The 15,888-nt window shown below is 33.5% G+C and overlaps 1 protein-coding gene across 1 annotated transcript in view; it reads left to right on the top strand.

Annotated features, from left to right (window-relative positions):
* LPCAT2 (lysophosphatidylcholine acyltransferase 2) overlaps positions 1-15,888 on the top strand; it is an 85,546-nt gene that overhangs the window by 19,867 nt on the left and 49,791 nt on the right. The window contains exon 8 of the mRNA XM_074211293.1: positions 451-505. Within this exon, the coding sequence (XP_074067394.1) occupies positions 451-505 (55 nt within the window). The remainder of the gene's footprint in view (positions 1-450; positions 506-15,888) is intronic.

Raw genomic sequence — 15,888 nt, 5'->3', positions numbered from 1 at the left:
TATGGAAAGATTTTTAAGAGTGAAAAATATAATCTTTAAAGAGTAAATAAATTGTAAGGTAATACTTTAAAGGAAAAGAACAAATTATTTCTAATATTCATCCCAAAAGATTAGACACTTAGGCTTATATTTAAGAGATTCTTGATATCTAATAGGCTTTAAAGTGAGATCTTAAATAGATCCTTGTTGGAAAGATTTCAAATTTGAGATTTAGTTTGCTGAGCTATTGGATTCATAAATATAATAGTTTTAACATTTGCATAACAAGAATGATAACTTTTCAAATATGTTAGTACATTATTATGGAGCATTATGAATAGAAAAGGAACATGTCTAAAAGCAAAATCTTATGCTGTTTAATTTTATGGAAATGAAAAGAATAATGCATACCATCAAATAATTTCTATGTTCTTGTATTAAGATGGCATTGTCTCTTTCCCCCTCTTCCAGCATTCAACTTTGCATGCTTACTTTCTGTCAGCTCTTCACAAAAGTAGAAGTTGAGGTAAGTTGGTCAGGATTTAACTGTGAAATTTATTTATTGGTTTTTTCCTTGAATTTACAAATCAGCGGCTCTTAACATGTGTATATGTGGTGTGTGTGTGTGTGTGTGTGTGTGTGTGTAACATAAACTGCTTTGGCAGTTTAAAGAACCTTTCTCAGAATAAAGTTTTAAAATGCATAAAACAAAATGAAATATACTGAAATACAATTCTCAGATTAAGAACCCATCTTAAAACTCCTGTTCTAAGACCACAGAATTGGATTTAATAATTCCAAAATGGTTTAAAGTTGCAATAGGCATTGTGCTTTTAAAAGTGTTTTTGCATTTAAATGAACTCAGCGTTTAGTCACAGACTATCAGTTCCAGTACCAGGATCCTTGTGAGGAAATACATTCTGAGAAATAGTAACCTCATTCTGCAACATAATAGGAAACTCAGCTGTGCATTCGCATACCCAAGCCACACACAGGATTAAGGGCTACAAATTTATACTATTTGGTGTTAGTTTATGAGGTAAGTATTTTGATTTGATAGATTATTTTTGTTCTTTAGCCTTTCAGAAGTAATTCATTATTAATATAGACAATTTAAGATTCAGTAAATTGTGGTTAAAATGAATTTTCAATTATAAAGCCAAGGTTGCATTTGTTTCAGCTAAATCTTTTGGTGTTTGATTTTTTTTTTGCCCCTTAGAAAAGATAACTTTCTTTTCTTAATTACACTCCAAGTTTCTGTAAGCATTACTATTGTCTTTTTTGTTTTTACATTTTTATTAGTTATTCTCGATTCTCATTTTAAAAACTAAAATAAAAAAACACTACAGAATTGTAGGGTTCTCTACAATACAAACAGAAACCAGACATTTCTCTAACTTGTTGACAAAAATCTAAACAAGGAAAACTCCAGCAAGCAGATGGAGGAACAGAGACAGAGAACCATGCTTTACTCTGACATATGTGTCAGTGGTCAACTTGGGATTGCAACAGAGACATATAAATTCCCCTTTTCTCTTTCTCTAACCACTCTTGCCACATTTCCTCTGTGTCACATGGTGGCTCTGTTGCTTTCTTCTTTGTCTTCTCTCTCTTTTTTTAGTATAACAATATTTTTATTCTCTAGCCAGACTTGGATTTGATTAGTTAATATTTTTTGGAAGAAATTATTTATCCTTTAGCTTCAGAAATAGAATTTAGTTTTCTACCAATATGCCAATATGACCTGTTCAATATGATTTAATGCATTAGAATTTTGCTATAAGCAGATATATTAAGCAAGATAATGGAAATAGGAGGACCCAGTCTTTGGTGTGTATATTTTAGATTTATGATATTTTTGATTTGGATGTTTTTTGGTTTTATGGAGCTTCCTTTCAATCCTAGGAGCTCCAGTTATTTTATTGACTTCTGTATGTTCTTAGTTCCTTATTGCATTTGAACACAGTTGAGAAGATCTACATTAAATACTCAACCAGGATACTAGGGACATGATGTCTCTTTGCAGAATATATTGTATTCATGACCTTGGCTCTGAGGCAGTCTAGCTTCTCTAGGCAGACTGAGAGATTCCACCTTAGGTTACTACACAAATGCCTTGACCCTTCTTGTCTTGATTGCTTAAGGTTTATTTCTTTTTTATGCTAATTGACTATATTCCAAGTATAATTCAGATAATCTTATTAGATGTTGTTAGCAAAAATTAGCTGAATTATCAATCTGGTAAAACTTGAGTACTTCATTAAATTCTTTCTTCATTACTGCTCAATAGTATGAATCTTCAGGAATCTCAGTTGTCCATTGCTATGTAACCTGTTACTGATTATTAGTATTTCCCTCTAGTATTTTAGGATGTTTCTTTACTCAATTTTAATTCTTTCCCATTAGTAAGTTATTCAGATGACTTCCTCTTCAGGGTGATGATTTTTTTCAGTCACAACTCTTGAAAGATCAGTTGATTATGATCTGCATTGGTGATTGATGTTCCTGTAATGGTGTCATAATAGATGTTTGTAATATTTAAATATTATTACCTTTTCACTCTAGGTGAATTTATAATAAGATTTAAAAATATGAATCTGGAAGGAGAGAGAGAATTTGGAAGTCAAAAATAAATGATTGTTAAACATTTTAATTAAAAAGTAAAAAAGAATAATTTGATTCTGTAAAATTTTTCTGTGAGAACATTGCTGTAACCATAAAACCCAGGATTAGATATAATAATAATATTTAGCATTTATATATAGTATTTTAAACTTAACAGAATACTTTATATACATTGACACATCTAATAACAGAGTACTTTATATACATTGACACATCAAATCTTCACAACAACCCTGTGAGGGTTATTATATACATTATACAAAAAGGAAACTGTCTCAGAGAGGGTTATGTTTTATTCAATATCACACAATTGAAAGTGGGATTTGTACACCTAGATTTCTGACTCTAGGTCTAGCTCTAATTCTAAAGTGTCATAATGCCACTCAGATATAGCTACTGAATTTATGCATAGAAAATAATTCTCTGTATCTCAAGGTAACATTGATGTCATATTGTCAAAGTATATTTTTACTTAATGTCATTAAATATTTTCCAATAATATTTATGATTTTTAGCATTCATTTAAAAAATTGAGTTTCAAATTCCCTTCCTCTTTCTTTTCCTTCCTATCTCTTACCTCTTAAGAAAACAAGCAATAGAATGTCAATTAAATATGTGAAGTCATGCAAAATGTTTTTCCACATTAACCACATTATAAAAGAAAACACACCAAAAAAATCTCAAAAAAATTTATAAATATGCTTCAGTCTGTTCTCTGGAGGTAAATAGCATTTTCCCTCATGGATCCTTTAAAATTGTCTTGTATAATTTTCTCAATCAGAGTAGGTTTTGCATAGCTGATCATCTTTAAAATAATTGCTATTATTGTGTATAATGTTCTTCTAGCTTTGTTTATTTCATTTTGCATCAGTTCATATAAGTTCATAAACTTCCCAGGTCTTTTATATGGAACCATCCCCCTTGTCATTTCTTACAGCAAAATAATATTCCATCATAATCATATATCATGACTTGTTCAGCCATTCCCCAACTGATAGAACTTTCTTTCAGTTTCCAAATCTAAGCCATGACAAAAAGAACGTTCTTTAAACATTTTTATAGAAATATATCCTTTCCCCTTTTCTTTGATCTCTATGGGATACAACTCTAGTTATGGTTTGCTAACTCAAGAGGTATGCACAGTTTTATGACCCTTTGAGTACGGATCCAAATTTTCTCAATTACAACTCCACCAAAAATGCATTAGTGTCTCAATTTTATTACTTATTCTCATTATTTGTCATTTTCTTTTTCTGTCATGTTAGCCTTTCATGTCATGACAGATAAGAAGGTGTTTCTCAGACTTTTTTAAAAATTGCTTTTTTAACCCATTTTGATTTAAACCATTTTTCATGTGATAATTGTTAGTTTTGATTTCTTTTTTTGAAGACTACTATTGATATCATTTAGCCATTTATCAATGGGGAATAAATCTTATTTTTATAAATTTGACTGAAGTTGACTATTTTAGATTTGAGAAATGAGAGCTTGTAAAAAAAGTGATATAAATTTCTACTCTCCCCAAGATTCTTAAAAAAAAACATATCTTACCTTCACATTTTTTTTTAAATTTTGCTTAAGACTTTTAGTAAATTTTCAATCGATGGACAGAGTGCTAAGGCTGGAGTCAGAAAGACCTGGGTTCAAATCTATCCTTAGTACTATATTGACCCTGGGCAAAACACTTAACCTCTGCTTGCCTTAATGCACTGGAAAAGGAAATGACAAACTACTCCAGCATTTTTCCCAACAAAGCTTAATGGATAGCATGGTCCACAAATTCAGATTGACTGAACAACAACAATCACCCTGCAAAATGATAAATGGAATACAAAAGAATTATATGATGCAATTACTTCTTTCTTGGATTTTACCATCTTCAATCCTTTTTGTATGTTTTTAGTTATCAGAACTTAAATTCATTTTTTGGTGGTTGTCATTTGAATTGACCATATTCCATATATAGTTGTACTCACCATGTGCCTTTATGACTTTGAGTAAATCAGTTTCTCTTTCAATCAATCAGTCAATAAACATTTATTAAGAATCTATTTTGTGCTAGTCCCTGTACTAAACACGGATGATGTGAAGTGAAAAAAAGAAAGACAGTCTTGCTTCCAAGGAGTTCACCATCTAGTCGAGGGGGGAAAAAAAGCAAACCAACCTGCAAACAAGCTAAATTCATAATAAAGTGGAAAAATATACAGAGAGAATGCACTAGCATTAAGGGGTAATCAGGAAAGGCTTCCTGTAGAAAGTTTTATTATCTCAAAAGTGAAGGAATTAGAGTAGTGTTTATAAACCTATAATTTAGATTAATAGTTCTTAAGCATTTTTGCTCACAGCACAGTATTCTTTAGTGTGAGGAATCCTGGTGCTCTGAATGTTTAGATTGGCAACCCTATAGGAGATTTAGTTGACTCATGAATGTGAAGTTTCTCTTCAATAAAAGGAACTGTTTTTCTTGAGTTCTTTATGAATTTAAGATATGCTTTGTTGGCATTGGTAAGTACTTTTGATGGACCAATTTTGTGTCTTCTTATATTTTGTACTCTGATAAGTAATATTTATATTAAAAATATTATAATTTTATAGATTTTATTTTATCTCTAATAACATAAGATCCAAAATTCTTTGCAAACAACTCACATTAATGATTTGAGCTATAACAGACTAAGATAGCTAATAAAGGAACATGGCATATTATGCAATAAATGAAGACCTTTCTAACTGATTACTACTACTGATTATTGAGGAAAGGATGTATAATAAATTAGCTCTGAAGCTGATAGTTTTAACTTAGCTTTTTAGAATTAGTTTTCCTCCTGTTTTCCAGTACTACATTGATAACAATTCATTGGACATTTAAAACTGGATATACAGGAGAAATTTCAGTCTCAAATTCTGGTTTTGTTCACTTTGCACCAGTTCATGTAATTCTCAGGTTTTTTTTTTTCTTAAATCATCCCCCTTGCCATTTCTTATAGCAAAATAATATTCCATCATAAATATATACTATGACTTATTCCCAATTGATTAAACTTTCAGTTTCCAAATCTATGTCACCACAAAAAGAACTTTTGAACATTTTTTATAGAAATATGTCTTTTCCCTTTTCTTTGATCTCTTTGGGATACAACCCTGGTTGTGGTTTGTTACCTCAAGAGATATGAACAGTTTTATGGTGAGTATAGATCCACATTTTCTCAATTACAACTCCACCAACAATGCATTGGACATTTAAAACTCCTCTCCCCTTTCCTCTATTGGGATTCTCTATTTCTATTGAGAGTACTACATTCTTCTGGTCTCCCAGGCTCATAACTTTGGCATTATCCTTATTCCTCTTTCTTTCTTCTTAACACCACAAATCCAATTAATTGCCAATTTGCCATTTCCACCTGTACTCAATTTCTCACTACAGCTCCTTTCAACTCACATAGTCACTGCCTTAGGAGAGGGACTCATCACCAATTTCCTGACCACTGCAATGGTCACTTCAATGGACTTTTTATTTCAGATCCCTCCCCCTTATTTCAATTCATTTCTACACAGTAATTTTCATGTTACTTTCCTGCTTGTGTCTTTAGAATCAAATATAAACTCCTTTGACTTTTAGAGTCCTTTTACAACTTGACTCCAAGATTTTGGTCTCTTTATGGATTTTTCCTTCTCTGTATTCTAAGATCTAGCCAAACAAAATTTCTTTCTTCTGTTTTTCACACCCAACACTCTTATCTCCCAACTCTTTGCCTTTACCCCTTTCTTGCCATTTCTACTTGACTCTGGCCATGATTCAAGTCTGTCTAGAATTCCTGACTTCCTTCAAGAGGCCATTCAAACTTACTTGATGCCTTTATACATAGGCATATAAATATACATCTATGTATACCTTTACATACCCAAACACATTTATTGTCTCCTCCAAATGAATATCAGCTTCTTCAGAGCAGAAACTATTTCATTTTGATTTTATATCCCAATACCTATATAGCACAGTGTCTAGAACATAAATTCCAAATATATATATATATATATATATACATATGTATATATATATATTTTGATTGCTTTTTTTATTACTTTGCTCATGACAAGAAAATTGCCCCAAACAAAAAAAAAATTTAATCATACCTCCCCCACTCCCAGTAACTGACTGCTTCCCTACTTTCTTGTAATGCAATATAATGCATATACATTCAAGGCATATGGTCTTTAAAGACCATTTTAATTCCAGTACATTATGGGTATTAAAAATGATTTGTGTGTAGGTATGTTCACAGATATACTCATGTACTTCTAAGCAATTCCCTTACAAAGGTTATATTGTATATTTTAAAATGTAGGTGGTATTCTAAGACATTTTGGGAAGGACATTTCACCACCCAAAGAAATATAAGATCATTTTGTTATTCAAGGGGGGAGTTTCTTTTTCAACCAAACTCAAAAATTTCTGATTTAGGAAAGGACAATGTTTAATGTAGATTTATTCAATAGGTCCAGAAATATTTTACTTTAAAAGTCCCCAAAGAGCTAGTTACTTATGGAAGTACATGCATAAATGTCTCTAAAGTTTATTTAATTTCTACAATACTGAATTGGTTTGTGATTTTTGGCCTAGACACTAGCGTTTGGGAGATCTCCATCACATAAATACAGAGACATGTTCTGAAGTATAGTTTATTTTATAGTGTGCTTGTGAAAAGCTTGAATGATATTATGGTATAGTTGAAAGAACCCAGTCAAAATGTCAGCAGGCTTGGGGTTTATTCTTGTCAGTGATTTTTAACTATCTTTGTTGTCCTGGGTAAGGCATTTCTGCACATGGATTACAAAGTAAGGAGATTTAACTAGAGTCTTATCAATTCATTTCTATAATCCCAAGGTGTTGGAAACATACCTAGTTGTGTTTAGACACATCCATCAAAAGCATGTCTTTCCTTTTGTGGATAGGATAGTGAAAACTGATTACTGATTCCTTCTCCCCCCCCCATTTCATGAGGTTAGAAGAATAATCTAAGAGTTAAAGCTTCATTTTAATCAATTACTCTTCTCATTACAAAAAAGAAATTGACAGCAGTACTGTCTTTTGGATATAAAATATAATGTACATAAAAAGTACATTTGGTCTATATTTTTTGCCAAATGAGTAGGAAATAGAAATGCCAAAAGTACAAGAAAAGGAAGTATATTGTTTCATAAAAGTTCAGATAAAAGAATGTTTTAAGGAGGATGTATTAAAAGCTTTCAGAAAAGTGAAAGAGAAAGACGATTGAGAAAGGCCATAAGATTTAGGTATTTAGAAGATGACCTTGGAGGAAATAGTATCAGTAATTTGATGGCTGCAAAAAAAGTTTTAAGGGTTAGCTTCATATTCAGGGTGTTATGTAGTCTGTCCTACAAATGCCATTCTAAGAGTCTCATTTCTCTCTCTTTTTAAATTTTATTTTAGTTTTTTTTTATTTTTTCCAGGTACATATAAGGATAGTTTTCAGCATCCATCCTTTTTTTGCAAGCTTTTGAATTTCACATTTTTCTATCATTGTCCCTTTCCTCTCTCTTCCCTATGGCAACAAGCAATCTGATATAGGTTGTATATGTACAATTGTGTTCAACAAATTTCCATATTAGTCATGTTAGGAAAGAAGAATTAAAATTAAGGGGGTGTGGAACAAAGCCAAGATGACAGCATGAGGACAGCCTTTCCTAGGAGCTCTCTTTCAAAATATTTCAAAAACCTTAAAATTATGACTGTAACTAAATTTTCTAGTGACAGAACCACAGAAAGATCCAATGAGGCAATTCTCCAGCCCACCATAACTTGAAAGATGATGGGAAGGTTCTGTTCCATGGGATTGGAAGGAGCAGCAGTGCAGACAGGACCACTGGGTGGGAGTGAAGGAACTCCAACCATCTGGAAACAGCCCATGGGGTGCCTGGGTCCCTGGGAGTGCTGGCTCCTGGTTGCAGAAGCAGTTTCTTGACATGCCAATTCAGGGAACAACAAGCACAATTTGGAAGATCACTCTGCAAGAGTTAGGACAGAGCCCATGGATCTCAGTGCAGCTCAGATCCCAGGAAATGGAAGCAGGGCAGTGGAGGCACCCAGAAGGGAGCTGCTAATCAGCTACTTCCAGAGTGCTCAGCCCACAGAAGATAAGGGAGGAGACTGCTGAGGTTTCTTCTCTGTCCCTGGGACAGGACTATGGGGCTTTGTCCATATTCAAACCCTGGTCACAGTTTGGGCCCCCATACTGCCATTGAGCAGGGACACTCCTCAGAGTCTCAGGGCAGAGGGCCATGCTTGTAGTCATCCACAGACCAAAACACAGGAGAGCAGTCAGAGTCTCCCATAAGACCTTGAAGGAACTGAGGTCCTTGTAGCGTGGGTGCCCCAATAACACTCAAAAAGCTCAGGAAGCACCCCAAAACCAGGACACAAGTTGGAGAAATGAGTAAACAGGAAAAAAGAAAACTGACCATAGATGATTTCTTTGGTCCCATAGAGGATCAAAACACAGATTCAGAAGATGACAAAGTGCAAGTTTCTGTATCCAAAGCATCCAAGAAAAAGAATTCTACTCGGGCTATGGTAGAACTAAAAAAGATTTTTGAACATCAAGTAAGGGAGGTAGAGAAAAAAATTTGGAAGAGAAATGAGAGAGATGCAGGAAAAACATGAAAACCAAGTCAGCAGCTTGGTCAAGGAGATCCAGAAAAATTCTGAAGAAAACAAATGTTAAAAACCAGTTTAGGTCAAATGGATAAAACAATACAAAAAGTCAATGAGGAGAAGAAAGTCTGAAAAAGCAGAATTGGCCAGTTGGAAAAGGAGATAAGAAATCTCTCTGAAGAAAACAATCCCTTCAAATGTATAATGGAGCTAAAGAAAGCTGGTGACTTTGCAAGGAATAGAGAAGGAATAAAATAATATCCAAAGAATGAAAAACTAGAAGAATATGTGAAATATCTCATTGAAAAAACAACTGACCTGGAAAACAGATACAGAAGAGATGATTTAAAAATTATTGGGATACCTGAAAGTCATGATCAGGAAAAGAACCTTGAATTCAGTTTTAAAGATTTTCTACAGGAAAATTGCCCTGATATCCTAGAAGCAGAGGGCAAAATAGAAATAGAAAGAATACACTGATCTCCTTCTGAAAGAGATTCAAAAAAATAACCCCCAGGAATTATAGCTAAGTTCCAGAACTCCCAAGTCAAAGAGAAAATATTACAAGTAGCCAGGACAAAGCAATGCATATATTGTGGAGCTACAGTCAGGATTACACAGGACTTAGCAGTATCTACATTAAGGGCTTATATGACTTGGAATATGATATTCTGAAAGGCAAAAGACTTGGAATGAGGATGGAATGCAAAAATGAACATTCTCTTCTAGGGAAAAGACTGGACATTCATGATTCCTATTGAAATGGCCAGAGATGAACAGAAAGTTTGATCTTCAAGTACTGGACTCAGGTGAAGCATAGTGAGGGTGAATGATAAGGGTAAATATAAGGGATTTAATGATGATGAACTGCATGTTATTCCTGCATGGGAAGATGACATTGATAACTCATATGAACCTTCTCATTTATTAGAGCAGTTAGAAGGTGCATATTCAGATGAGGCACAGGAGAGAGCTGAAGTTAAAGGTATAATATATTGTAAAAATGGAGTCAATGGATGAAAAGGAAGTGTACTGGGAGAACAGGAAAGGGAAGTAGAATAGGCTAAGATATTTCATGTAGAAGAGACAAGGAAAAGCTTTTGCAATGGTGTGAAAGGGAAGAAGGTGGGGGGAGGAATGAGGGAATCTTCATTCTCATCAAAAATGGCTCAGGCAGGAAATAATATACACACTTTAATAGAAATCTCTTACCTTAAAGGAAAAAGGAGAGGAAGGCAATGGGACAAAGAGGACAGGGGGATGAGAGGGTAGATCATGGGAGAGGATAGTCAGAGACAATACTTTTGTTTTCACTTTTTGCAAGGTGATGGGATGGTGGCCTGTTTGGGACCATGAGCCTGTGTGGTTTCTGGGTCTCTGGGGTGGAATGTAGGCTTAGGCCCCAGGGGCAGTGCTATGTACACTGCAGCCTTCAGCTGCCCAACAGCACACTTTTGGAGAAGGACAGAGGTGAAAGGAAAGAGAAAATATAATAAATGGTAATGGGGAGGATGGATGGAGGGAATGTGGAAAAATATGGAAGTAACCTCTCTGATGGACTTATGATAAGGAATGAGATCCACCCCAGAGACAGAACTGATGGGATCTGAACCAGACTGAAACGCATTTTTTCTCTCATTTTATTTCTTGTGAGGTTTTTTAAATTTTTGTGGGGGGCAGGGGGGATTATGTTTACTCTTACAACAAGATTATTTTAGTAATGTGTAAATAAATAAAAATGTTAATGTAAAAATAAAATTAAGAGGATAACATGAGAAAAAATAAAAAATAAAAGAAGTTCTTAAAATAAACATAGTATTTTTTGCTCTTTATTCAGATTCTGTAGTTTTGTCCTCTAGATTTGGATGGCATTTTCCATAACAAATCTCTCAGGATTGTCCTTGAACACAGAATTACTTAAAGGAACTGCATCCATCATAATTGATCATCTCACAATATTGCTGTTAGTTTGTTTAGAAGTTCTGGTTTTGCTTACCTCACTCAGCACTGGTTCATGCAATGCTTTCCAGGATTTTCTGAAGTCCAGGCACATATTATTTCTTACAGAGCAATAGTATTCCATTACATTCATATACCATAACTTGTTTAGCTATTCCATAATTGATGGACAAAGAATTTCCAAACAAAAAGAGTTGCTATAAATTTTTTTGTAAATGTGTAAATGTATATTTTGAAATGTAAATTTCCCCTTTTTTTTCTGATGTCTTTGGGATATATATATCTAGTAGTATCACTTCTTTCATTCATATACTATATGCTCCACCAGGCTGTGCTAATCAACCTCAAAAGTTCATACACACATATGTACATTGTGAACTTAGCCATTTTTATACACACACATACTTATACAAATATATGTATGCATTATATATTTATTGCATAAAAATAAAGGGAATTTTTGGGGGGGAGGATACTAGGATCTAAAACAATTAGGGAAAGCTTCATGTAGGTTATTTTTGAGTTTTGAAGGAAACAAGAGATATTGAAAAGCAAAAGTAAGGTAAAATTGTCAGAAAAAAGTTATGGAGATGAGAGATGGAACATTCTGTATAACTTTATTATTGCTAATCCTTTTCTTCCTTTTTCTATTGAGTGTAAGAAAAGAGGAAAATAAAACTTGTGACAAATAAGCAGTCAAGCAAAACATATCAATAAAGTGACTTTGTTCAACAATTTATATCTCTACTTTATGTCCATCTCTCTGACAAAAGGAGATATTATATATATATATATATATGTATACATATACATATATATGTATACATATACATATACATATATATACATATATATATATATATATATATATATATATATATATATATATATATATATATATAGAGAGAGAGAGAGAGAGAGAGAGAGAGAGAGAGAGAGAGAGGTCTTCTGGAGATATGGTGGATAGTGATTTAATCAGACTTCTCAAGTCTTCATTTTCTTTTCTTTTCAATATTATTCTCAGATATATTGTTCTCTTGGTTCTTCTTATTCTATTCTACGTCAGTTAATTCTATCCAAGATTTTCTGAAATCATCTCTTTTGTCATTCCTCACAACATAGTCTGAGAGGAAATCTAAGACAGCCCCTTAGATTTTCATTCTTTACTTTTCTTCCTACCCACTTCCATTTTTAAATATTCCTTGAAGGATAAGTCAGTTTGTTTGTTCCCTATCCTTTCCTGATATTATTTCCCCTCATAGCTGCTTCCTCCACTCTCATTTGTTTTCTTGTTCAGTTTGATTTATTTATATATTGGACTATTTTTTGTGCATCTGTGTGTTCATCTCTCCTTTGTCCATTTCAGATAAGAGTGAAGTTTATCTAATGTTTCTTCCCCCACCATTGCTTTATATATTCTGATGCACTCTAAATATGAGAAGTAGCAGGTTCCACTTCTTCTCCTTCTTATTCTTATGTATGTCTCTTTTAACCTTCCATTCCTTTACCACTTTTAAAACCCTTGGAACAGTATTATTTCAATACTAGGACCTAAGTGAAAATGCTCTAGTCTATTATTTATCCCCCCCCAACAGAATTATATTCAACTTTTCAAGGTAAATAAATTTTCCTTGATTATAAGTCTATATTATTTGTCTTCTGGAATATTATATTCCAACATCTCCACATGTTTATATTATATTCTTCCAAGTCTTATGTAGTCTTTTTAAAAAAAAAAATTTTTCTTATTTTTTGCAAGGCAAATGGGGTGAAATGGCTTGCCCAAGGCCACACAGCTAGGGAATTATCAAGTGTCTGAGGCTGGATTTGAACTCAAGTACTCCTGACTCCAGGGCCAGTGCTCTATCCACTGCACCACCTAGCCACCCCCCTTTTGTAGTCTTAATTGTAGTTCTTTAGTTCTTGAACTGCTCTTTTCTAGATTTGCAGTACTTTTTCTTTGATACAGGGGCATCAAATTTTGACCATGACATTGCTAGAACTTTTCCTTTTGAGTCTCCTTTCAGAATACTATTTAATGGCAGATTTTTTTTTTGCAAGGCAATGGGGTTAAGTGGCTCGCCCAAGGCCACACAGCCAGTGTCTGAGGCCACATTTGAAATCAGTACTCATGAGTCCAGAGCCGTTGCTCTATCCACTGTGCCACCTAGCCGCCCCTGGCAGATTTTTTTTTTAATCTTCATTTTACCCTCTGGTTCAAATTGATCTGGACATTTTTAATTTATGACTTCTTGAAATTGAACATATAGGTTTTTAAATATTGTGGTTTTCATGGAATCCAAAGATAATTACATTATCTATCTCTGAATTGTGATTCTCTCTGATACTTGTGATATCATATGTCTTATGTTTTCATCGTTTTGAGTCATTTTATTTTATTGTAATATTTCTTACTGTCTTATAGAGTCATTGATTTCTGTTCCTTCTATTCTGATTTTCAGGGACTCCATTTCTTTTTTTTAAAAAAATATTTATTTAAGGTAATGTGTTTAAATGACTTGCCCAAGGTCACACAACCAGATAATTACTAAGTGTCTGAGGTTGGATTTGAACTCAGATCCTCCTGACTCCAGGGCCCATGCTCTATATACTGTACCACCTAGCTGCTCTAGGGTTCCATTTCTTAGGCAAAATCAATTTTTATTCTTAGTTTCCTTATATTTAACTATTTTTATCTATTTTCTTAATAATAAAAATAATAACTAATGTTAATATAGTGCCTAACCTTTTACAAATATATCATTTGATCCTCACAACACTTTGAGATAGATAGGTGCTACTATTTTCCTCATTTTAAAGATGAAGAAACTCAGGCAAGCAGGTTAAATGACTTGCTTAGGGCTACACAGCTAGGAAGCATCTGAAATTGAATTTGAACTCAGGTCTTCTTGACTTTGCATCTAACTTTTTATCCACTGTGCCACCTAGTTTCAGTATATGTTATTATTATATATTGCCTGCTCCCAGAATGTAAGCTTCTTCGGAGTACTGATTATTTCTTTCTATTTGTAACCCTTGCACCTACTATTGTACCTGAGATATAGTTGCTTAATAAATGTGTACTGATTGATAGAGGATAGAAGTGATAAATTTTATTAATTGATTATGTAGGATGAGTGAAAGTGAGGATTTGAAGACAGAGAGGTTGCAAACCTGTGATTGGGAGGATGGTAATATGCTTTAAAATAGAAATTTCAAAAAAGGGCACTTTTTGGGAAAAAGTAATGAATATAGTTTTTGACATGTTTGCCTTGAAATATCTGTGTGACATCCACAAGGAAATAATAGTATTATGAAAATGGAGACCAGGGGGTACTGACTGGATATATACATCTGTGAATAGATATAATAATTGAACTCATGGTAACTGATGAGCAAAGCTGTAGGTTAAATCTTTCTTGTACATATATCCCTGATCCTATCCCCTCATTTCTTCTTGGTGTTTTACCTCTTTAGTTATTCCCCCCCCCCCACAACTGCCATCTTTAGAATCCCTTACTTCTTTATTCCTATGCTGCCTACATACATGCCCAGGACTTCTTCATCTTTAAATAAACTCTCACTTGACCCTGTCATCTTATATTCTTGTCTCCCTTTCACCACTAAACTCCTAGGAAAACTTATATTTCTTACTTCTGTTTAATTTTCCACTCATCTCTCAATCCCTTGCTGATCAGGGCACCTAGACGTCACAGTGGATAAAGTGCTGGTCTTGGAGTCAGGATGATTTATAATCCTGAGTTCAAATCTGATCTTAGGCACTTGCAATGTGACCTTGGGAAAGTCACTTTACCCTGTTTGTTTCAGTTTCCTGATTTGTAAAATGAGTTGGAGATAAAAATGGCAAATCACTCCTATATCCTTGCCTGGAAAATCCCAAAAGGGGTCATGAAGAGTCAGATATGATTTAAATAACGAAATAACCCCTTGCAGTCTGGCTTCTATCCCACCACTATATAAATATTCATTTTTTTCTTATTCTTTCCATTTATGTGATTACTGCCCTAATTGAGGCCCTTATTACATCTTTCCTGAATTATTGCAGCAGCATCCACATTGGACTCTTGGCTTCCAGTGTCTTCCCATCTCAACTTATCCTTCACACAGATTGCAAAATAATAAATTTTTATGATATGGTCACTCATATCTTTAAGAACTTTAAGTGATTCACTATTGCTTCTAAGAGAAAATGTAAATATATCAAATTGGAATTTAAAGCCATTCATGGTGTGGTTTATTGTATACCACTGTTCTTTATTCTGTGTATTGGAGAATTTAGACTTCTTGCTGTTTCCCAAAACTCATCACTCCTCCCCACTGTTCCTTTGTATCACTTATCTATCATTCCTGGAATGCTGTCCCTCATCATTTAATCAATGAAGTATTTATTGAATATACTTTATGTTCCAGGCATTGTGTTAGGTAGTATAAAGACAAAAACAAAATAGTCCTAATGTGAAAGAGAGACCATCTACATATATGTGTGTGAAAAAAATATATATACATGTATATGTATATATATATATATATATATATATATAGATAGATAGATAGATAGATAGATAGATAGATGTGGTATACATAAAATACAAATATGGCAGTATAAGAAAAGAGTTGTAAATCAAGGGCAA

This window comes from Macrotis lagotis, chromosome 1 (genome assembly GCF_037893015.1).
Source record: "Macrotis lagotis isolate mMagLag1 chromosome 1, bilby.v1.9.chrom.fasta, whole genome shotgun sequence".
Lineage (NCBI taxonomy): Eukaryota > Metazoa > Chordata > Mammalia > Peramelemorphia > Peramelidae > Macrotis > Macrotis lagotis.
This window is presented reverse-complemented; position numbering and strand designations above follow the sequence as displayed.